The sequence below is a fragment of the Marmota monax genome, unplaced genomic scaffold (assembly GCF_021218885.2).
Source record: "Marmota monax isolate L192 unplaced genomic scaffold, Marmota_monax_Labrador192_F-V1.1 WCK01_AAM20220418_F8-fsc00075, whole genome shotgun sequence".
Classification (NCBI taxonomy): domain Eukaryota; kingdom Metazoa; phylum Chordata; class Mammalia; order Rodentia; family Sciuridae; genus Marmota; species Marmota monax.
This window is the reverse complement of record NW_026694772.1, coordinates 8,546,099-8,571,881: the sequence shown is the minus strand read 5'-3', so window position 1 is coordinate 8,571,881 and position 25,783 is coordinate 8,546,099. Positions and strand designations below refer to the sequence as shown.

The 25,783-nt window shown below is 36.2% G+C and overlaps 1 protein-coding gene across 1 annotated transcript in view; it reads left to right on the top strand.

Moving 5' to 3' along the window:
• The window catches only part of Pola1 (DNA polymerase alpha 1, catalytic subunit), a 308,693-nt gene that overhangs the window by 114,537 nt on the left and 168,373 nt on the right, over positions 1-25,783 (top strand). The window contains exons 27-31 of the mRNA XM_046425334.2: positions 3,903-3,935; positions 4,701-4,793; positions 6,272-6,477; positions 8,278-8,410; positions 23,767-23,898. Of these exons, the coding sequence (XP_046281290.1) occupies positions 3,903-3,935; positions 4,701-4,793; positions 6,272-6,477; positions 8,278-8,410; positions 23,767-23,898 (597 nt within the window). The remainder of the gene's footprint in view (positions 1-3,902; positions 3,936-4,700; positions 4,794-6,271; positions 6,478-8,277; positions 8,411-23,766; positions 23,899-25,783) is intronic.

Below are 25,783 nucleotides of genomic sequence, written 5' to 3'. Positions count from 1 at the left end.
ATGACCATGAAATCATGAGCCAAAATAAATCTTTACTCCTTTAAGCAGTTTCTCCTCAGGTATTTTGTCATAGTGACAGAAAGCTGACTAACACAACCTTCTAGGTCAAGTTCTTGACTAATTATTTAGGCAAAAATTTCAGTCTAATTTTCCTCCTTTGTTACATGGGTCCTATGATACAACCTACCCTTTAGGAGTTTTCATTTAGCATTCTATAAATGTTTATTAATAATTCCCATATACTCGGTGGGCCCTCTGCTAGATGCTAAGAATTTGGTAGTGTACTGGGTATACAGTAGCTGAGCCCACTCCAGTGAGCAGTTGAGAGTTGAGGGCTGTACCTGAAGGCAGCTTTGGGGTAATCCTGCCATTAGTACGTGGGTAGGTATGGCACTGAAGAGAGCACTATGGTACTCAGAACTGCTAAGTGAAGAAGCATGAGAGGATAGGACTCATAATGGTTGTGGGCTTTCTTGTTGGCAAACTGGTAAGGACCTTGAGCCTGAGACAAAACATTGCTATTAGCTCCTGGTGAAGACCACTGGAAAAGATGGTGGTTAATATGACCCACAGAAATCAGTACAACTTGTGTGGAGAGCTGTTGAGCTATATTTATATTTAAAAAAATTAAAACAGAATCTTTGACCCAGTGAGTCCACTCAGCAGTCTTTTATCTTTTTTACTGACAAATTTGTAAATTACATGTGTATAAGGAATATTTGTTGAAGTATATTTACAATGATAAAGATTAGAAGCAACCTACATGTCCATTAGTAGAGCACCAATTAAATAAATTGTGAGCCAGGCTCAGTGGCGCATGCCCATAATCCCAGCAGCTTGGGGGACTGAGGCAGGAGGATCACCAGTTCAAAGCCAGCCAAACTCAGTGAGACCCTGTCTCTAAATAAAATACAAAATAGGGCTGGGGATGTGGCTCAGTGGTTGTGCCCCTGAGTTCTATCCCTGGTACTCTAAATAAAGAAAGAAAATAATAGTGTATTATGTAGTCATTAAAAAAGAATGAAGCTGCTGTGGGCTTGGAAAGTTCCTAAGATGAAGGTGTTAGTTGAAATAAGCAGTTGTAGCAGAGTCTGCAGTTTATCATATTTGTTAAAAAGTAAGTCCACCAAAAGTTTTCTGCCACCAGAGGGGAAATTGTTTTGTTAGCAGCCCTCTGATTATGCATGGAAATGGTTGTGAGTTGGTGGAAGAGAGATCAAAAAGGTGAAGGTTGCCAGTTCCCATAGAAAATGTACACAGGGATGACATAGTAGCTTTGGTGCACATTGTGAAAGAAGAGTAGAAGAAATTGGTCACTGAATATGTTATAGTGAAAGTGTCACAAGTTGTTCCTGAGATACTTTACTTAGTAGGTAGCAGTACTACCTTATGGAATTGTCCATTATGATGTGGAAAGCTCAGCCTTGCAAAGTGGAAGGGGGATAGGGTAGAGAGAACTCTTGATAAGTAATTCTGTCCTCACTATGATTAACTTGACTTGGGGTGATCTCGTTATTGCCCCTTTCCCAAAGGAATTGTCAGGTTTTCTCCCATAATACATATCCCTGTAATTTAAATGTTTAAAATGAAGATGAAGTGGAGGAGAATGGTTTTTTTAAAATAAGTTTACTGAATTTTAGTGTCTAGTAAAAAAGTAATTGTGATTACTATGCAATCTGTCAGTTGATTGGTACAGGTTTTTTGAGTACCTGTTATATGTGAAGTCTGCAGTTAGGCACAGATGTGCACTCTAACCTCTGGAAGCTTGTAGTCTAGTTGGGGAGGGGAACAAGCAGTCAATAAATAACATAAAACTTCATTTGTTTGCTAGAAGAAAAGAGTAGGTCCATGTCAGAAAAGAATCATTTTGGGTTGGGCTTTATGAAAGAAGGGTTTTTAAAAAATTATTTTTTGTATTTGTAGGTGGACACAAAACCTTTGTTTTATTTATTTATTTTATGTGGTGCTGAGAATTGAACCAAGTGCCTCACACATGCTAGGCAAGCACTCTACCACTGAGCCACAACTACAGTCCCATGAGAGAATGGTTTTAACTGAGGTTTGTAAAATGCAATCACAGGAAGAGGACTGGGGAAAAATTAGGTAGGGGACACACTTGCATGAAAAGATGATATCTGTACACTATAACTGTTGGAGGACTGGAAAATTTGTCCTGCCTGGCAAGAGGTTTTATGTAAGGAAATAACAGGCTGTATAGGTGGAGCTGGGGTTTGGGTGCCGTTGCAGACCTTGGGCTTGATCATGTCAGCATTGAAAACATTAAGAAGATTGATGGTGATTCAGGGTAAGTCAATGAGATCTAAAGCCAATTAGAATGTTGCTTTAGAGGTGTTAGCAAGTTAAGTTTCAGTTATAACAACATGGCCATGGAGTCAGGTGTTTTCCACCTTGTGGCCTGCCCTTCTCAGTATGTTAGCTTATACTTTGAAACATATCCCTTTGTGGTTACAGTGTTGGTTGTCACTGCTCCAAACAGCCTTGTCTAAAAGACAGTTCAGTTTTTCTTCCCACCTCTTGTCACGAAGGAAAATGTTTCATGAAAGATTCCTAGAACAATTTTCCTTACCTTTGATAATTTAGGATTATGTTGTCAGGTGCATGTGCCTAAACTGATCGCCAATTCCAGAATTGAATTACCATGTTTATCTTAGGCCAGTGGTCATTGACTCAGCTTGCAACATAAGCTTTTCAAAAAAGACTGCTGGGCCAGGTATTGTTTTTTAAAGATACCCAAGTGATTCTACTGTACAACCATATTAAAATCACTGGCTTAGCTTAAAAGGAATTCACTACTACCTACCACTCTTAGGGTGGGAAAGGGCTTCCTTTTCTACAAACTTAAGGAACATTTGAACAAAATTGGGAGATAATAAGAAAGGCGAGTGGATAATAAAAGTGGAAAGTAAGTGTAAAAGATGCTCCAAAGACAAGATTTACAAAGATTCATAGCATGGGGGACAGGAAAGATGGAATTGATCCCGTGAAGTTTGAGCTTAGTTGACAAGGAGGACTACTGTCTGGCCCACTGGAAAAGTGACTTATGGTTTAGACTGATGTTTTGAAAGATGGGTGGTGATGGACAGGTAGTAGAATGGAGTGACTGAGGCTCTGGTTTTGGAATCAAAGTGCCTCCGTTTATGTTCTTGTTCTGCCATTACTGGGACAAACTAGATACGTTGTCTTTTGGTATCTCACAAATTGAGGTATTAATTAATTGAGGCTACTTCTTGGGGATTTTGGAGAAGGAAATGAAAAAATATACAAGGTGTTCCCAGCACAGTATGAGACATATATGTTTGAAAAGCTTGCTGTCTGTCCATTTCTCTCTGAGTCCTCACTATGTTATATATGTTGCTTCTGATCAGGTCCAAATAATCTAGTTATTATCCATATTTTTGTCTTCATTAATTGACTATTGAACCCTGCCTTTTTACTGGGCACTCTGCTAGTTCCAGGCAATACAGTGGAGATCTACTTTCTGCTTTCAAGGATTTTAGTCTAGAGAAGAATTTTAAATCTAGTGGAGATGCATACACATCTGTGGCTTTTTTGAAATCATGCAGGTCTATTTAAATAACAGTAATGAAAATGTTTCCTTTTTGCCATATTATAAAGGGATATTTTTATTATGTGTTTATCAAAGATATGTAGAACTATAGATATATATATCTGCTTGCATATATATCTGGTTAAGAATCAGCAGAGAGGCAAACATTTTTAATTATGTTGATATTATTGCTTTGAGGGTTGTTGTTAGGAAACCTTCAAGAGCTTTAAAGATACATGGGAATAGCAAATCATGGAGTTTCCTGTCTATTTATGTTTATATTTAGAGTTTTGTAATTGTGTAATACATTAATCTTGATTTTTGTTTCGTTTAGATTTTGATGCATACAAAAGAGATGGTACAGAAGGTAATGCTGAGCATTTTCATTATATAAAAACTCTTAAATATCATACCTGGTGACGTTTTTGTATTCAGGGAAAACTGTAACCCAAACATTACTGAAAATTGCTTCTTAGGATGCCTAGTTTACATTTATAATCCCTCCTAATGGATTACAGCTTTTTTCTTGTACCAACACTGATATGATCTAGCCCCTGCTTGAAGCCTATATGTGAGCATTTCAGGCAAATTAGTAACAGTGCTAATTAGAGTTTATTTCCAGGCCTTTATACTGTATGTTCTCCAGTGTTGTTTGTTATGATTGATTTTTTTGGCACTGTTCATATTCTACTAAATACTGTTTGAAACTGTTAAGAATTTAATATGGATTTGTGCCCCAGAATTTTTAAAATCCATTATGTTTCTGCTCCTTAAATTGCTGTGACCACTAAGCATGTGGTACAGTGGATAAATATAGGCCTCGTTTCCTAGCCGCTTGTTCTCCTTCTCATGATTAAATTCCATATTTTGTTTCAATTAAAACTAGACATAGTTCTTTTCCACTCTGTTTTAAGAAAATTTGAGAGGTTTTCTTAATGTTGTAGTGCTCACCTTTCCAGTTTGTAGATGCTTAGTATTCAATCACCTGTCCTGACAATACAAAAAAATAATTTTAAATTTTTGAAAAGTCAGTAGAAACTGTCATTTCTATAGTATGGAAAACATTTAGTTTTATTGTGTATAATAGTCACTGAATTTGTTGTTAATTTTTATAATTTTGACTTTTCATTAGATGAATCTTGAAGTTATTTATGGAGATACAGATTCAATTATGATAAACACCAATAGCACCAATCTGGAAGAAGTATTTAAGTTGGGAAACAAGGTAAGATAACTTGATGAAATTGTTTTACCCAGTTTTGTGAATACTATTTTTAACATGGAATAACATAAATTCTTATGTATGTGCATGTGTGTTTCTGAAAATAATAAATTTGATGCTTCTGAATTATTTATTCTCTTATGTTTTTTACACTGTACTCCAAATAATGGTTTTGAGGGTAAAATTCTAAGGTAATTGTTTATTCCTTAACTGATAGATACATTTTTTTCCTTTGACAACAGTCTATGTGATGTATGTTTAAGATGTGATCACATTAGCATTTACCACATTGTCATTTACAAGGAAATATATGTCTAGTGGTATTCAGATGTATTTTATACATAGATATAGGTAAATACCTGCCTACCTACACCCCCCTATCCCTATAATTTTTTGATGGTGTTGGGAATTGAACCCATTCTAGGCAAGCACTATAATACCAAGCAACATCCCTAGCCCACAAACTATAATTCTTTTTTGGGGGGTGGGATAATCAGGGATTAAATTCAGGGACACTGGACCACTGACCCCAGCCCTGTTTTGTATTTAGAGACAAGGTCTCATTGAGTTACTTAGTGCCTTGCTTTTGCTGAGGCTGGCTTTGAACTAGCGATCCTCCTGCCTCAGTCTCTTGAGCCATTGGGATTACAGGTGTGTGCTACTGCACTTGGCCAACACCTATAATTTTTATAGGAGTATTTAAAGTATATCTAAAAAGGCAAGGAGACATTTAGAAATAATCATATGTAGCTTTTTTCCAAATAAAAATTAACAACTGGCAAGTGTTTCTTGAGCACTTGCTATGTTAAGATATTTTTCCAGTAAACTAAAAATGAAGATATTATCTTTATAACCTACCAACTGCCCCGGAAAGTGTAGAATTTAAATTTTACTCTTCACTTGAGAGCAGGCCTGGAATATTGCACTCATTCCTACAGGGCCTTGAAAAGCTTCAGTTTTTCCCTAGGGATGATGGTCTTTGTATTGCCAGTGTTGGAAAGAGAAGAAACTTTGTTTATTTTTTTCAGCATGTAGTTATTTGCTTATATTTAAGGAGCTAAGGGATATCTTAGGCATTGTTTTAACATTTCTGCCCACACATCTACTTATTGAACTATTTTAATTGCTTACTAAATCAGTAGTTTGAAGGAAAGTACATATGTAGTAGGCCATTTGATTCACAGAAGACTCATAATTTCCCATAATTTACGCATATTTCCTGAGCCTGGTCCAGCCAGTTCAGTCCTTTGAGAAGGATGATACATTATTGCCTTTATCTTTCTAAATTGGTTTCTATTCTTTGTTTTTCAGTGTCTTTGCATTGTACCCACTATAAGACCACACTACATTTAAGCCAAATAAGTGCCTTCTGATCTTATATCACTTCAAGTTTTGCTTAGATTAATTCTTGTGAAATTGAAGAATGTTCATCTTCTCCCTGTCAGTTTAAAAGCTAACATTAATGTTTGAAATTTTCACAGGTAAAAAGTGAAGTGAATAAGTTGTACAAACTGCTTGAAATAGACATTGATGGTGTTTTCAAGTCTCTGCTACTACTGAAGAAAAAGAAATATGCTGCTCTGGTTGTTGAACCAACATCAGATGGGAATTACGTTACCAAACAGGAGCTGAAGGGATTAGATATAGTTAGAAGAGATTGGTGTGATCTTGCTAAAGACACTGGAAAGTGAGTTCAGCTTTCAGTTTTGCTTTTGTTGTTTGTCTTTTAAAAATTCAGATGTTGATCTAGAAAATGCCTAAGTCTGCTAATCATAAGGATATAATAATTTTTTATTAATATTTCGTATTAATAGTTCAAACTTATTTGAAGTAGAATTTTACAATTAGATGAAAAGTTAGAAAAAGCCAGATTTGCTAGGTAAGAAATGCTTGCTGTCAGATGCTATCTCATGAGTTTTAACTCATGGTGAGGGTAAACTTTCACACTTGGATGGTTATAGAGTTGATTTCATAGATGTTGGTTTGTTTTGTTTTAATTTTCCTATTTAGAAAGTGCTTTGTTTTATGCCCTGGGATCTTCCTGGAGCCTGTTTAGGAACATAATTGCTAAAATTTCCCCATTTCATGGCTTAAAATATTCTGGGATTCAAAATGGGGCACAGAGTGAGGCTTTGTTCCCTTCATATCATTTGTGTATAAAAGAGTTGTATTAATTTCAGATTGATTTAAGAGTTAGTTCTCAAATATTGTGGATGCCTCAGGAATAATAAATGTCATAACTTACTCCTTTGCTTTGTAACTGGGACTGAAGATTGTGATAATAAGACCTGTGTGTATGAATTTTTTAGGGTCATGTTAATGTATAAAGCACCTATTTAAAAAATGAATTTGAGGTACTTTATATACCAACTTTCAGATACTCCTATTTTGTGAATTGGATCAATTCTGAAAGTAGAAAAAATTTTTTCTTTACAGCTAGATTTTAATTTTTGCTAAATACTAGCATTTTTTAAACTTATTTTCCAGTGTTCTTCTGCTTTGAAGTTGGGGGATTGAGCAATTGTTGCTTCTGCAAAACTACTCTTGATTAGGCAAAGTTGATCATCCAAGTATAGGTCACGGTTAGCTTTTTATGAAATGTAGTTTGAAATGCTTCATTGCCCCCAAATGTACCCAAAGATGAAACTACTTTGTATAGACTGTCGTTTAGAGTGTTCTCTTTAGCTTTGTGTTTTCTAAGAAAAGATGCATCATAATAGAAGTAAATTTCTCTGAGTTAGAAATGTATTAGTAATTAAAGCTATACAAATGTTTTTGTCAGGGTTCTTTTTCTGACAAATTATAATGCAGCTGTCAAACTCTCGCTCTGCATTTTCGCAGAAATGGGTAAAATATTGGCTTTCTTAACTTCTTTTCTTTTTCTTTTTCCTTTTCCTTTGGGTTTGGTAGAATAACATGAATTTTTGAGGAATAATGTAAGGTTGGAGAATACTGACCAATTTATAATGAAGCTGAAGAAAGAGCTTTATATTTCTACTCGTCTAATACTGGTCATCTCAGATGGAAATATCTTGATGATACCAGAGGTAGTATCATAGTGCTTTATGAGGAAAGTGAAATAATTATCTTCTAAAATTTTAACTTATGGGTAGAATATAACTGCTTGAGAATTTTATAATTGCATAAAAATATATGGAACACACATTTTTCTCCATTGCACTTTGTATGAAGCATCAGCTACCACATAAATGAATGTTCTCTATGTCTAAGGGCAAACCTGACCTTCCAAGGTTGGTAAATCTTTGGTACAGTTAGTATTAAAAAACAAAGAGTAACTGCCTTTTGGACATATTAACCCTTATATTAGCTGTTAGTATAGCTCTTATCCATACATTAATCTAATGGCATGTGTCTTCCTTTTCTCTATTTAAATAATAAAGTATGACATTTTAAAAATTCAATTTCTCTCTCTCTCTCTCTCTCTCTCTCTCTCTCTCTCTCTCTCTCTCTCTCTCTTTTTTTGCAGCTTTGTCATTGGCCAGATTCTTTCTGATCAAAACCGGGACACTATAGTAGAAAATATTCAGAAGAGGTTAATAGAAATTGGAGAAAATGTGCTAAATGGCAGTGTCCCAGTGAGCCAGTTTGAAATTAACAAGGTAAATGTAGCATTTATTGCTGAGCCCAGCTGCTGTCATGTGTTTTTCTCCTCCTTCAGATAGTTGAAGAACCACCTCATCCTTGCAATTTAAATAAATTCTAGCTGGTGGTGCAAGCTGCTTAACAACTATCTTGCAGATTGAGCATTAGCCTACCTCTTCCATCCACAGGTACTGCTATGTCTTCCACAGAGGCCTTCCAGATTTCTTACTTTAATTCTTGAAAGCCTGGTTTTCAAAGGTTCTGGGAGTGATATAATTTATGATCAGGTACTTGTAAACACTGTATTCTTCATAAACCTCCCAAGTAATACCTATTTGTGGCACAGGTGTGTAAACTTGGTGCTTGCATGTGTACACATATGTGTATCTTCACAGATGGTGATCCCTAGAGGTAGTGTATTCAGAAGACTTTTGGGGACAATTATTTAGAATTAAGATGGCAGTAATACTTTCTAAAAGTATTTTAGATGATTTTTTTCTACCTTCCTATCCCACGGGATTCCAGGGATGAGTTTAGAAGGGTTGGTACAAGCATAACTGTATTATTGACAAAATAACTAAGCACACTTCCTCTAGGGTAGTGGGCCTACACTGTCATCTTCTCATATTATATTCAAAGAATTTATGCTTTATTAAAATTTAAAAAACCTTTAAGTTGCACTTTATGGATAGTTTTAGTTGTTAAAATAGGAAATATTTTTCTTACCTAATTTGAAAAACAAAATCTTGATTTCTAAAGTGCTGTGTAATAAGCAAGATGTTAGGTTAATAGATTTTTTTCCATTTGAAAAGAGTACCCTTACATATTCAGAAGCTAATTTGCAAATACCACTTTACCCATTTTGTAATAGATTTCTTTGTCAACGCTCATACAAAAAAAATTAATGAAAAAGAATCTAATGATGACATTAAAAAGAATTTTTAGAATGAAAACTCATTCATAATACACTTATGCTAAAGTAATGCTTGTCACTTTTGCATATTTCCTAACACTTTTACGTGGCCCCAACTATAATATATATTATTTCAAAACCTATTTTTACTGAACATAAATATTTTTCTACATTTCCATATTATCTTAAAATCATAATCAGTATACTTATTGATAATCTATTTTATGATATGTATTTATTTAAAATTTTTGTTTGCTGATTATTTTTCTATTATATATAATAACTACTGAATATTTTTATTGACTTATCTTTTGCTTTTAAATGAGTTGCATTTGTATATTGGTTCTTTGAAATATATATTTTTAAATAATGATGGGTCTTTATTTTATTTACTTATATGCGATGCTGAGAATCAAATCCAGTGCCTCACACATGGTAGGCAAATGCTCTACCACTGAGCCACAAGTCCATCCCTAAAATAAAATTTTGAAGTCCAAAGATACAAATATCTGTATGGTTCTTGCAAAATTGCTTTGTAAAAGGGTAATAATATCAGTTAATAATAAGGAAACGTGTGTGCTGTCTTCATCACACTTTGCTTGTAGTGGTGATGATTTTTAAAAATTACCATGCTGTCATAATGAATGTGCAACTATATTTCACAGTTGGATTTAATTTGTATTTCTTTGACTCTTAGAATGAATATTTTCTGTGCATATACTTAAAATTTGTATTTATTCTTAGGTGAGTTTTTTGTAACCCACAACTTGTCTTCATGTCTCTAATATCAAAGAAGAAGATATATATATATATATATATATATATATATATATATATATATATATGGAATATTTGCCATGACATTAGCTCATCCCCTTAAGTGGTGCAGGGTATATATATATATATTGGCATGGAATCCCTTGTGCCATTTAAAAAGTGGTTTTCTTTGAGGTATTGCTTTATTTCTTTCTCAAAAATTTGCGTGAGTAAGTATAATGACTTCAGTCTTCTTATAGTCAATTCTTACATCTATTCCACATATTGTATCCCTGATTTTTTTCTACCTTCCTATCCCACGGGATTCCAGGGATGAGTTTAGAAGGGTTGGTACAAGCATAACTGTATTATTGACAAAATAACTAAGCACTGCCGCAGTCTGGCTGGGCACAATCAGGAGCCACTTGTCAAAAGAAACTAACTTTATTTTTAGAACCACACACGACAAACAAAATAGCCTCTCAGGAAAAACCCTCAGAGCCTCAACTGCCACCACCGGCTTTCCACAAAACTCTCTCTCCCACACAAGCTTCTCTCCACCTCCCACAATCCTCCTGCTCTTGAGGCCGATTGGCTGGGTCACGTGGGCGGAGTCAAAAAAGTCCCCCAATGAGCAGCTCCGTGGTCTGAAAGGGCAGGGAAACAGTCCAATGAGCATCACCGCAGAGGAGCCAATCAGCTAGATGTTGCTGGGGCCGAGGAGTCAATCAGCTAGATGTTGCTGGGGCTGCTGTGAGCCAATCATCAGCCGGCAGCTGGAAGTTTGCTGGGGCCCCTTAGGCTGTGGCTCTCAACATCTCCCCCTCTCTGTTTAAACAACAAGCATGTGGCTTAGGGACCGTGCCTGTTAGGCAGTCCAATTCAACATATGGTCCTTACCCGTCATCGGATGAACTGACCTCTAGGCGTCAGCCTCCTGTCTTAGGTTGGTACCACTGCAATTGGATCATACTCGTCACTGACTACCGGTCCAGCATACAGCCATACTTGTGGATAGGCCTTTGCACCAGTGGGGGGGTGAGGTTCTTTGCCTCACCTCTGTTGGCCCCCAAATTTTAGACCATCACTAGTAGAGGAGGATGCAAAATGCCATGACATTAAGCCAATTGAGGGCTCCTTTGAAAAATTGTACCACCGGTGACACCATCAGCAAAAATACTCCAGCACTACCACAATTCGGTGTACCAACAGATAGTTCACAATGCATACAGGTGATCTCACAATGTGTCCAGGCAAGTTCTGCAAGCAGTTCAGTGATGGCTATTGTAGAAGCTGTAGATTGGTTTTATCTTTGACTTCACTAGCACTGGGATGAAGATAGGAATTCTGGCAATAATGGCTAAAGAAAAAATTATGTAACATTACAGAAGGCACTAAAAGAAAACAATTTTCTTAACAATTTACATTGTCTTCACCGGCACTGGGATGAAGATAGGAATTCTGGCAATAATGGCTAAAGAAAAAATTATGTAACATTACAGAAGGCACTAAAAGAAAACAATTTTCTTAACAATTTACATTATCTTTAAGAGAATTATTAAATATAATGAAAAGGAAAGGTGAAAGTAAACAAACAGATCTGTTAACCTTCTTTTTTGTTTACATATTAAAACAATCCTCAACAGTTGTTTACCCAATTTAAATTAAACCATATAAATCACGTGAAAAAAAAAATTTTTGGATCCATTTTATCATGAGCGCTCATCATATATGATATATGGACATACGTACATTCAAACATATAACACAAAACACAAGTGTGCACACATAATATAATACATACAACACATAACATTATAGTAAAGGCCTTATAACTTTTTACAGGTGAAATCTCCATTGCAATGTTTAAAAACTCTATAGTCAAAAAATAGAACTGATCAGCAAAACATTAACCTAGGTCTGTATGAGCTCAAAAAACAAAATAGAACTTCATGATATGGCAAAGGGCAATAATAAAATAGATATTGAAAAAAGCATCCTGGTTCTGTTGCAGATGTAAGAATAGCCAAACTGGAGTTTTGGATATCAGTTGTTATGGATTTGAGCCAAATCATCTTCTTTTTGGTCTGTAGAAATCGCTTTAGTTAATCTTTCTGGAATCCAAATCGGCTGCTGTTCTCCCTGTGGAAACACATAAACAGACCCCTGACTCCAGACAATCACTGGGTCAGGACCTTGGTTAATCTCTCTGGAATCCAAATCGGCTGCTGTTCTCGCTGTGGAAACACACAAACAGACCCCCGACTCCAGACAATTACTGGGTCAGGACCTTTCCATTGTCCTGTTAGAATATCCTTCCAAAGTACCTTGGGCTTATGTACATTTTTTGGACACATATGCCTTTCCGCAGCACTAAGTCCTGATGAATCCAAATTTAAAAAGTTTAGAGTAAAAAGGGTTATTTTAAGTTTATCTTTGGGGAATATATACCCCTTCCCAATTCCTTCTTTTTGCTTTAATAAGTACATTTTAATAGTTTGATGAGCTCTTTCAACTATGCCTTGTCCCTGTGGATTGTATGGGATTCCTGTTATATGAGTAATGCCAAATGTTGAGCAAAATTGTTTAAAAGAGGTAGAAGTATAACCAGGGGCATTATCTGTTTTTAACTGTTTTGGAACACCCACAGTGGCAAAATTTTGTAAGCAATGAGCTATAACATCTTTAGTTTTTTCTCCGGCATGAAGGGAGCCCATCAAAAATCCAGAAGAAGTATCAACTGTAACATGCAAATATTTTAATTTTCCAAATTCTGGCAAGTGTGTGACGTCCATCTGCCAAATATGGTTAGGTATCAATCCTCTAGGATTGACTCCAAGATTAACTTGTGGTAAAAAGGTCACACAATTTTGACATTGTTTTATTATTTGTCTAGCTTGTTCCTTAGTTATTTTAAAACGCTTTTGTAAAGTATTAGCATTGACATGGAACTTTTTATGCAAATTTATAGCTTTTTCTAGTGTAGAGAAAATATGTATGTCATGTGTAGTTTTATCTGCTAAATCATTGCCCAAACTAAGGGCTCCAGGCAATCCTGTATGTGCCCTGATATGTCCTATAAAGAATGGATCTTTTCTGTCCCAGATTAGACTTTGTATAGTGGAAAGCAAAGAGAAAACAGTAGAAGAAGGGGAAATCCTACCAGCATCTTCAAGGGATACTATAGCATTAACTACATACTGACTATCAGAAAATAAATTAAATACAGAATCTTTAAACATCACAAAAGCTTGTAAAACTGCATTAAGCTCTACCTTTTGAGCTGATTGTTTGGGTACTAAAAATGTAAAAGTTTGATCAGGGGTAACTACTGCTGCTGTACCATTATTTGACCCATCAGTGAATATATTTGGAGCATTCATGATAGGTGTTTTTCTTGTCATTTTTGGAAAAATTACAGGATGCGATGACCAAAAAGACAATAAAGGATTAGATGGTAAGTGGTTATCAAATGAAACATTAGATTTGCACATGATTATTGCCCAAGTATTTAACTCATTAGCTAACTCATCAATTTGATTCATAGTATACGGAGTAATAATTTTATTGGGAGAAATTCCAAACACTCCCTTTGCTGCTTTTATTCCTTTGAGTATTAATTGTCCTACAGCCTCAGGATACCTAGTAAGAATAGTGTTAGGAGAATAAGATAAATGTATCCATAATAATGGACCTTCTTGCCAAAATACTCCTGTAGGAATATTTTTTGTTGGTAATACAATAAATAATAAAGGCAAACTTATATCAATTCTATCCAAATGCATATTTTCCATATATGTTTCAATGATTTTTAATGCCTTTCTTGCTTCAGGCGTTAACATTCGGGGTGAATTTGGATCTGATGGGCCTTTTAGGATATCAAATAAAGGTCCCAACTCTCCTGTTGGTATACCTAAATAAGGCCTTATCCAATTTATGTCTCCTAATAACTTTTGAAAGTCATTAAGTGATTTGAGTTGATCTACTCGTATTTGAATTTTTGGTGGACGGACCATGGTTGAGGATAATAGAACTCCTAAATAATTAATTGGAAAATTTAATCGTACTTTATCTATTGCTATCTCTAGATTATAATTTTTTAATAAGTTTGTAAGTGTGGCATAACATTCTAGCAATGTGTTTTTATCTTTGTGTGCTAATAATACATCATCCATATAGTGAAATATTTGTAGTTCAGGATTTTGATTTCTAAGTGGCTGGATTACTTTGTTAACATAAATTTGACACATAGTTGGGCTGTTAGCCATCCCTTGAGGGAGTACTTTCCATTCATATCTCTGATCAGGACCTTCATGATTCAGTGCAGGGATAGTAAATGCAAAACGTGGACTATCCTCAGGATGAATTGGAATTGAAAAAAACAATCTTTAATATCTATAACTAAAACATACCAGGTTTTTGGCAAAGCAGACAACTGAGGAATCCCTGATTGAGCAGGTCCCATAATAACCATCTCATTATTAATGGCTCTTAAATCTTGCAATAATCTCCATTTACCAGATTTCTTTTTGATGACAAAAATGGGAGTATTATGGGGAGATACAGAAGGTTGTATATGTCCTTCTGCTAATTGTTGTTTGACCAGGTCATGGGCTGCTTGTATCTTTTCTTTAGTCAGGGGCCACTGAGGAACCCATACTGGTCTTTCTGATTTCCAAGTAATTTTTATTGTCTCAGTGGCCCTTTCTGAAAATCCAACCCATGTCTGTCTGTTCCTTGATCTATTTGTATTGGTGCTGCTATACCTTGTTCTTGTTTTTCTAATCTTTTTCCTTTCCTAAAACCTTGTCTAGTCATAATAGTGGGTGCATTTTGGTTGATGTTATTTGTTAATGTCAAACCTAATTGATCTAGGACATCTCGTCCCCATAAATTTATAGGAAGATGATCCAATACATATGGCTGTATAGTTCCTTCACATCCTTCAGGATCCTTCCAATCTAATACCATTGCACTTCTATGGGGATTAGTCGCCACTCCTAGGCCTCGAAGCGTTTGAGTGGCTTGTTGTAATGGCCAATGTTTTGGCCATTCTTGATGAGAGATGATGCTAAGGTCTGCACCTGTATCCAGTAGCCCATTAAATTCATGTCCTTGAATATTTAGTTTTAGCATGGGGCGAGAATCTAAATTTAAAGAAAGCATAGCCCAATCTACACCTGTGGAGCCTAATCCCTTGGAATCTCTTTCTACAGTACGACTGGAAAATTTATCATGCAGGCTGGGTATTATTAGTAACTGTGCTATTCTATCTCCTGGTGAAATTACTGATATACCCTTTGGAGAACTGGCTATAATTTTTATTTCACCTTCATAATCGGGATCAATTACCCCAGGACTTATCATAAGTCCTTTTAGAGTAGAAGAGCTGCGTCCCAATAATAAGCCTACTGTTCCTTTGGGAAGAGGTCCTTTCACCCCTGTGGGAATGATTTGAACTCCCATCTCTGGAGTTAGTATTGCTCTGGCGGAGGCGCAGATGTCCAACTCTGCGCTCCCTCTGGTTTGTCTGATGAGGGATCTGATGGACAATGTGTCCTGGGCACTACCCTGATGGGGTTGCTGGGTTCCTCCAGTGCTCCGTATATTTGTGGTTTTGGGCCCCGGAGCATTGGGCCCTCCTGTCCATTTTTTGGCAATGGAGCCCGATGCCTTTCTCCACGATATCATGGATAAGCACCTGGTCCTTGTTCGTTTTTTGATAATGGAGTACCCTCTATGGTGGTTCGAGAACGGCATTCATTAGCCCAATGTCTCCCTCTACGGCATCGTGGGCAAATACCTGGTATTCTACTCCTTTGATACCTAGTTTTGTTAAACCCTCCTCCAATGGGGCAATTCCTTTTAAAATGTCCTGTTTATTCACAATTGTAGCATGTTCTTGGCCTGGCATCTAAAGCCTGTTTTACTGCAGCTGCCACAATTTGCCCTTGTTCATTAATGTCTCTGGCATCTAAAGCCTGTTTTACTGCAGCTGCCACGACTTGCTCTTGTTCATTAATGTCTCTACATAATTTAATATATGTGTTTAAATCTTCATGTTTCCATGGTCTAATGATATCTCTGCACCAACGATTCGCTTGCTCATAAGCCAGGTGTTTTAGTAATGGCATTGCTTGTTCTGTATTCCCAAAAACTCTGGTAGCTGTTTGAATAAGCCTATCTACAAATTCAGCATAAGGTTCATTAGCTCCTTGTATTACCTTAGATAATTGACCTTGTAAACCTCCATGTCCTTGTAAAGTCTTCCATGCCTTAATTGCATCTGCAGCAATTTGTGCGTATACGCCAGGATCATATGCAATTTGTTGCTGCTGATCCTCATAAGGTCCCTTTCCTAACAACATATCTAGATTTCTCTGAGGATAACCAGCTGCTGCATTTCGCCTAGCCGTCTCCTTGCAAAATTCCTCATTGGCAACCTTCCATAACAGGTATTGTCCTCCATTTAGCACAGCTTTACACATATTAGCCCAATCTGCTGGCGTCATGTTCAAGTTGTTAATGGATTCGACCATGCTTACAGTGAAGGGTGCTTGAGGACTATAGGTTGTTACAGCCTCTTTTAGCTGCTTCACTGTTTTGAAATTTAAAACGTGGTAAAATCGCTGCCCTCCTGCCTCAAATACAGGGCATGTTAATATTTGAGATCTTGTCTCAGGATCCCAACTATCAACTGCGGGGGTTGGGGGCCTCCCAGCATATGGAGGTGGCGCTGTTGGTTGGACACTTACGCCCTCTGGTGATAGAAAGGTGTTAGTAGCAGTCTCCTGTAGAGGTGGTGCTGTTGGTTGGACACTTACACCCTCTGGTGATAGAAAGGTGTTAGTAGCAGTCTCCTGTTGTAACTTTCCCCCTGATGGCTTTTTCTGTTTTACACTTTCTTTCTCTGTCTGACTAGCTTGAGAGGCCTTCTCTTTTACTTGAATCTTTTCCTCTGTCTGACTAACTTGAGAGACCGTCTCTTTTACTTGAATCATTATGTCTTCTCCTTCCTCTACCATTGTCTGAACTGAAGGCTTTGGACTAAGCAAACAAGATATGAACGTCCACAATGGCAATGTGCCAACTGGCAGAGTCCCTGGGCTTTTCTCTTCTATTCTTTTTAAATCTTCACCATGATGGTTCCATTGTGATATATTTAACAACTCCTCCTTAAAAAGCCATGGGCTACATTTTTGTATTGTATCAACGTATGCCCTGACTGCTCTTGATTTTACTGGGATGCCTCCTTCCTCTAACAATTTACTTAACACTCTTTCAGTTTGTTTTTTACTAATTTCTGATCCCATATTTCTACTATAATACATCCCAACAAGATGACGCCAAACAAAACCGAGACAGAATGAAATAAAAAGGGAACAACAAAAAGTCATTATAGCCTTTCTATCCTCCTGACATGGGCATCCGTCCTTTCTCCCTATCTGTTCCTCAGACGTAAATAGTTTTTCCTCAGAAGTGAGCGGTTTTTCTTCCGTCTCACTCATCTCCAGGGACAGGCAACTTAAAACAAAAGTGAAGCAAAATAAAAGAGGAATCTTAAAATGGCTACCCATCCTCTCGCCCTGCCCTCAGGGGCGAGCAGTTTCACTTACCCTCAGTCGCTCCCCATGCGAGCCACCAAATGCCGCAGTCTGGCTGGGCACAATCAGGAGCCACTTGTCAAAAGAAACTAACTTTATTTTTAGAACCACACACGACAAACAAAATAGCCTCTCAGGAAAAACCCTCAGAGCCTCAACTGCCACCACCGGCTTTCCACAAAACTCTCTCTCCCACACAAGCTTCTCTCCACCTCCCACAATCCTCCTGCTCTTGAGGCCGATTGGCTGGGTCACGTGGGCGGAGCCAAAAAAGTCCCCCAATGAGCAGCTCCGTGGTCTGAAAGGGCAGGGAAACAGTCCAATGAGCATCACCGCAGAGGAGCCAATCAGCTAGATGTTGCTGGGGCCGAGGAGTCAATCAGCTAGATGTTGCTGGGGCTGCTGTGAGCCAATCATCAGCCGGCAGCTGGAAGTTTGCTGGCAGCTGGAAGTTTGCTGGGGCCCCTTTGGCTGTGGCTCTCAACATCTCCCCCTCTCTGTTTAAACAACAAGCATGTGGCTTAGGGACCGTGCCTGTTAGGCAGTCCAATTCAACATATGGTCCTTACCCGTCATCGGATGAACTGACCTCTAGGCGTCAGCCTCCTGTCTTAGGTTGGTACCACTGCAATTGGATCATACTCGTCACTGACTACCGGTCCAGCATACAGCCATACTTGTGGATAGGCCTTTGCACCAGTGGGGGGGTGAGGTTCTTTGCCTCACCTCTGTTGGCCCCCAAATTTTAGACCATCACTAGTAGAGGAGGATGCAAAATGCCATGACATTAAGCCAATTGAGGGCTCCTTTGAAAAATTGTACCACCGGTGACATCATCAGCAAAAATACCCCAACACTACCATAAGTCGCTGCACCAACAGATAGTTCACAATGCATACAGGTGAGCTCACAATGTGTCCAGGCAAGTTCTGCAAGCAGTTCAGTGATGGCTATTGTAGAAGCTGTAGATTGGTTTTATCTTTGACTTCACCAGCACTGGGATGAAGATAGGAATTCTGGCAATAATGGCTAAAGAAAAAATTATGTAACATTCCAGAAGGCACTAAAAGAAAACAATTTTCTTAACAATTTACATTGTCTTCACTGGCACTGGGATGAAGATAGGAATTCTGGCAATAATGGCTAAAGAAAAAATTATGTAACACTACAGAAGGCACTAAAAGAAAACAATTTTCTTAACAATTTACATTATCTTTAAGAGAATTATTAAATATAATGAAAAGGAAAGGTGAAAATAAACAAACAGATCTGTTAACCTTCTTTTTTGTTTACATATTAAAACAATCCTCAACAGTTGTTTACCCAATTTAAATTAAACCATATAAATTACGTGAAAAAAAAATATTTGGATCCATTTTATCATGAGCGCTCATCATATATGATATATGGACATACGTACATTCAAACATATAACACAAAACACAAGTGTGCACACATAATATAATACATACAACACATAACATTATAGTAAAGGCCTTATAACTTTTTACAGGTGAAATCTCCTTTGCAATGTTTAAAAACTCTATAGTCAAAAAATAGAACTGATCAGCAAAACATTAACCTAGGTCTGTATGAGCTCAAAAAACAAAATAGAACTTCATGATATGGCAAAGGGCAATAATAAAATAGATATTGAAAAAAGCATCCGGGTTCTGTTGCAGATGTAAGAATAGCCAAACTGGAGTTTTGGATATCAGTTGTTATGGATTTGAGCCAAATCATCTTCTTTTTGGTCTGTAGAAATCGCTTTAGTTAATCTTTCTGGAATCCAAATCGGCTGCTGTTCTCCCTGTGGAAACACATAAACAGACCCCCGACTCCAGACAATCACTGGGTCAGGACCTTGGTTAATCTCTCTGGAATCCAAATCGGCTGCTGTTCTCCCTGTGGAAACACACAAACAGACCCTCGACTCCAGACAATTACTGGGTCAGGACCTTTCCATTGTCCTGTTAGAATATCCTTCCAAAGTACCTTGGGCTTATGTACATTTTTTGGACACATATGCCTTTCCGCAGCACTAAGTCCTGATGAATCCAAATTTAAAAAGTTTAGAGTAAAAAGGGTTATTTTAAGTTTATCTTTGGGGAATATATACCCTTTCCCAATTCCTTCTTTTTGCTTTAATAAGTACATTTTAATAGTTTGATGAGCTCTTTCAACTATGCCTTGTCCCTGTGGATTGTATGGGATTCCTGTTATATGAGTAATGCCAAATGTTGAGCAAAATTGTTTAAAAGAGGTAGAAGTATAACCAGGGGCATTATCTTCCGGGCCCCAGCAAACTTCCAGCTGCCAGCAGGCCTACACTGTCATCTTCTCATATTATAGCGTGTATCTTCAGGTTCTGATCCATAGTCTATATTGTTTTATTATTTTAAGTGTTTATTGATAAACAATCCAAACTTATACAACTTTAGAGAGAATAGTATCATGAATCCCCATGTATCCATCACTCAGCTTCAATAATTGTCATCTTACAGTAACATATTATTACTAATCAGAGTTAACATGCTTCATGCATACTGGGTTAGCGGATATGCATGCATTCTTCAATGGCAGAACTGACACTGACTTACTATATTTATAGTCTCCATATTGCATATGATAGTTACTGGCAAATAATATCTACTCAGTGAGCTTTGAAATAAGTCATTTGCTTTTTGAATTATCCATTCAACAAACAGGGAGTACCTCTTTCATGTGCAGTGCTAGATTCTGGAATATAAAGTTGAGTAAGGAAAGCACAGTCCATGTTTTCAAGATCCTAATGTACTCTGAAAGGTATTTAAAGAAGAATTTATGCAGTGTTGATAAAAATAAGGTAAATTCTGAAGAAAGAACTATCTATATCATAGTTATAGTTCTATGTCTATTTACAGTAAGCTATTCATATGTCAAAGGTGATGTGTCCTCCTGATAATCCTTAATATTGATCTGATGGCTTGAATTATTTAAAATTGTGAACAATGCAGGTTTTTTTTTTTAACACATTTTTACATTTTACCACTTTCCAAAGAGAGTAGAATGGAAAAGATTATTTGGCTGGTTGTAGATGGTATCATGACAAGATGTTTTTATATTATTATTATTTTGTTTGATTTTAGGTGATGTTGGTAGGATTTGAAAATAGCAGGTGGGCGATTAGGATGGAGGTCTGCATAACAAACAAAATTTTAGCCCTTTTTCCAGAAGCTACCAAAAATATGTGTACATAATTTTTTGAACTATTTCAGTCTTAGCTTAAATATATTTCATAAAGTAACACAAAATACTTCATAGCTGATTTTTATAGCCCTGACTAAACCACCAGGAAACATTTTTTAAATCAAGTCTTCTAAATCTAACGTAAAAATCTTCAAATATTCTCAGTCTAATAATTTGAAAGTATGTCAGATGAAAATCTGGATTCCTTATCATTGTACTAAAGAATAGTTAATTAAAAAGATAATGGCTTTCTTAAGTAGAATTATGTCAATTAAGAATTCTATACAATATTGACCATCCATGTCAGTCAAGAGTTAACATTATCCAAGTTGGAAGAGCTTCGGATACTTGGAGACTTTCCTAGGTGTTCTGCTATACTGATTATAGGATTTAGAAAGTGTGTATAACTTGAGTTTGTGTTGCTGTTTGAGGACCTACTTTTTTCTACCACAGTAGTTCTCAAATTTCATGGTCTCAGGACACCTATACACTCTTAAAATAATTGAAGACGCTAAGAGTTTTTGCTCATGTGGCTTTTGCTTATATTTAGTGTTACAAATTAAAAAGTATTATTAATTTATTTAAAATAGCATAAATCCATTATGTGATTACAAGATAATATTTTCTCATGAAAAATAAGTATATTCCAAAACAAAGTATAATAGAGGAGTGCAATCATTTTGTAATTTGCAAGTCTTTAATGTCAAGCTTATTACAAGATATCTGGATTTTTATACCTGCTTCTACATCCAGTCTATTATGATGTGTGGTTTTGCTTTAAGTATAGGAAGAAAATTCAGTTTTACATAAATACTTAGTTAGAAAAAGGAGAAATGTTGTAGTATTTTTTCTGATAGTTGTATATGTTCTATTTTTAATCCTATACCAAAACTCTGTAGATAATATTTTCTTAAATGTTATTTGTAAAGTGAAATCTGAAGTCACACCCATGAATGGTTTATACTCTCTTAATTAAAATCTATTGGTCTGTGTTATACTTTTGACTATTTTTTCTATGCATGACATTGTGGAATGGTCATTTGTTAAATGATGGGTCCCTGTATGTATGTGTATCTTCCAAAATGGACATATTTCATTTTTTATTATCAAATATCTCATTTTAAAGTATTTGTAGTTATATCAGAAACATGTTTAAGTATCAGGAAGCTGTCAAGTTCACAGAAGTGAAAACAAGTTTTTCAAAATTCTAATTTGTACTTGAAAGCTTGAATTTTATCGCTGATGATACTTGCTATCAGATTTTTTTCTTGCAGTTTAGTTCTTGTTTGAGAAACTGTTTGCTAAGTCCCTATCACATAGTTTGCCGTTTTTTAAAAGTAAAAATGATATCATGTGCAGCTAGTTTAGCTTGCAACTCAAACAATTACATAATATGCTTTTCTTGGAGCAACCTTTATTTAAGTATGCCATGTGTGTATTTTATATTTTGTCACACAAAACAGTAGTCTTGTACTTAAGGGTTGAGAGCTTTAAAAATTATTTTTTACTACTTTATCAAGGATATTTATTTTGAAACTGCATAGTGGTGAAGAATACAATGACTATTAGTACAGTTTGATAACTGCTGCACCGATTCATGTTTATAAGGCACCAACAATTGTATTCACCATGGTTTTTGCAATATCAGTACAAATAGTACTGTAATGAAAACAGATAGTTTTGACTTTGAGATCTCTAAAGGGGTGTCAGGAGCTCCCAGGGTCCTGTAGACTGCATTTTGAGAACAGGTAAGCCCATTAAGCAGGTCACTGGTCCCCATCTTTCTTATTGTTAAAACCTACCCCTTATAAACCCATGGTTCCCCTGCTTCCCTTCGTACACATTGAATTCTAGTCCCATAGACTTATTTTTTCCCTATCCCTTTGATCTCTACCTGAAATATTCTTGCCCCCTTTACCTTTTGTAAAAATCTTGTTTTTTTCTTCAAGTATCAGCTTAAGTTCTTTTTATGCTCTCAGCTGGAAGTGATCTTCTCTAAACTCTCTCTATAATGCTTTGTTCACATCTTCCTTAAAGCACATGTAGCTTTATTGTATTTTTTCAGTGGGGGTTGAGGTTCATTCAAAGGGGAGAGAGTTTTTAACTTAATACCAGTGACTGCATCTTATTCATCCCATAATACTTTATAGTACTTTAATTTAGCAAATTATTTCAGGATGGGTGAAATAATTTATTCAGCAAACATTTGACTGCTACTGTATACTATGCCTTTTTCTGAGCACCATGAATAGAGCTTTAATCATGTTCTTGCTCTCATGGGGCTTGCTTTCTATTCTGCTTCTGTAGATCTTGACTTCTGGTGCCTTCTGGATTTATTTAGGCTAGAAGAGCTTTTGAGAAACAGATTATTATGTCAGAGTTGCTGTTATTCATCTGTCCTGACTAATCAATTAATTCATTTGAGAGAATCGTGAATGTTGATAGAAACTCTGGGAGGCTATATAGAACACTGGATTTAGAGTCTTGATTTTTTAAAATATATTCAGATATTTATGCAGCACAGCACATAAACTTGTAGTTCTTTTTTTCTTTCTTTTTTTTTTTTTTTTTTTTCGTGCTGGGAAGAGGGTTTGAACCCAGCACCTAGTGCCTGCAAGGCAAACGGTGCCCCTGAGCTATAATCCTTTTTTTTTAAGGTTGCATCTTGTTATGTTAATTAGTAAATGAAGAGAGGATCCTTGAGGATGGATGGACTGTTTAAATATTCTGTGGCTGTGTTTTCTGCATACTTTTCATTTTATGCTTATGTGGCTAATATGATTGTAGCAAAGATGTGTTCATTGTATATCTCTGTGTGAGAAGAGTTTTATTTTAAGGTTTTGGCTTTTTCCCCTCTTTTTTTCTATTTTAGGCATTGACAAAGGATCCCCAGGATTACCCTGATAAGAAAAGTCTACCTCATGTACATGTTGCCCTCTGGATAAATTCTCAAGGAGGCAGAAAGGTGAAAGCTGGAGATACTGTGTCATATGTCATCTGTCAGGTAAATCATAATTCATAAGACTCATACCATTTAAGAATCCATAGTAAAATCCAGAATGCCATAGTGTCTTATTTACTAGTCTTCGAAATAATTGATCCTGTAAAGAGATGACTCAAAAGTCTAGCTAGTTTTACAGCGTTTAAAAAACATTTATTAGGGATGTGGTATGTTTTATTAGAAGTTTTATGAAATACTTAAGGGTTGTGTTTTGGTTCACTGAAATTATTTTGGTGAGATGTTTATAACAGTAGCTACTCTTTCAACCCTAAATTAATTTTAATGAAAATATATTATAGGCTGTGGGTGTGGCTCAGTGGTAGAACACTTACCTAGCATGCACAAGGCCCTGGGTTCTATCCCCAGCATCTCCCTAAAAAAAGAAAGAAAGAGGCTGGGGTTGTGGCTCAGCAGTAGAGTGCTCACTTAACATGTGTGGGGCACTGGGTTCGATCCTCAGCACCACATAAAAATAAAGGTATTGTGTCCAACGTCAACTTAAAAAGAATATTTTAAAGAAAGAACATGCATGTAAGTTTGGTCATGTGTCCAGCAGTATCCTTTTATAGCTCCTTAGCCTATATCAAAATAATTACTTGGAAAAAATATGAAATCTGAGATTATATGAAGGAAGGTTGAGAGACCCTAAAGATATACATTATGAAGAAAACACAGATAATCCAACCAGTTTCCTTTCTCTTTCTTTCTCCCCTCTCTCTCCCTCCGTGGAGAGGGAGTACCTGTTTGCTTTCTCCCTGTTTCTCCCTGAGTGAGTTACCTCTGATGAACTGCTTGGCCTTCTGAAACAGTTTTAAACCACTACCAGTTTCATTTGAGACTAGCATGCTGCTGACTGGGATTGAAACAGAGACATATGACAGAAGAGCAGTTTTTTTTTTCCTTGAAAGCACTTGATTCTAATTGGAACAAAGAGCGCTGTCATCCTTATTCCTTGTTTAAAAAAAAAAGTCAGAGTCATAAGTCTCTAACCAAATTGTTTGAAATTATTATGGTTTATTTGCCCCAAGGCATAATTCATCTGAGTAAGATTTTTCTTTTAAATTATTATTAATAATTTTATCCTGATTTTTATTGCATTGTTATTATAGTAAAGCATTAGATAAAACTTTAAATTCATTACAACGATTGATTTTTGTTAAATCAGTGTGTTTTTAAACCACAGAGATTTGTAAAAATTTAAAAGTAGACTGTTACTATCTGCTACATACTGTAGATGATGTACATAACAAATGATATAAGTACATGGACAGGAATCAGCACTTGACTCTGTCTCCCTCCTAGGGTTACCCTTGATTAAGAACTGTTACAGAAAGCAAATTCCTGCAGGAAAATATTTCCATAAATGTCTGACTCGCTCAAGCCCTTAATGTGCTTTGCATATTGCCTCTGACAAGTCTCATCTCAAAAAAACAATTTTCATATTATGCAAATAAAGATTTTGGTAAATAGGTTAGTTTTTTTTCCATTTATATCTTTACATACATGGAAAAGCTCTTAGATTTTTAATTACAGGACCAGATGATAGCATACAACTTTGAAAAAATTATCTAGGTGTGGTAAAATAGCATCTAATGATGAAATCAAGCCACAATCATAGTTTGGCTAAAGCACAGATGAAGAAAGCACAGATGATTCAACCAATTTCCTTTCTCTCCTCCCTCCCTCCATGAAGATGGACTACCTGTTTGCTTTCTCCCTGTTTCTGGAATGGAGACATATGCTAACTTACAAAATATGATGATCAATGTATTTAAAAGTTTATAATCCTTGTCTGAATATCAGGTCTTAATGATTTCCTCTTCTTGGTCTTATTGCTTTATAAAGGCTCAGTGATGATGCTAGGGTAGTACAATATGTCCAACTGTGT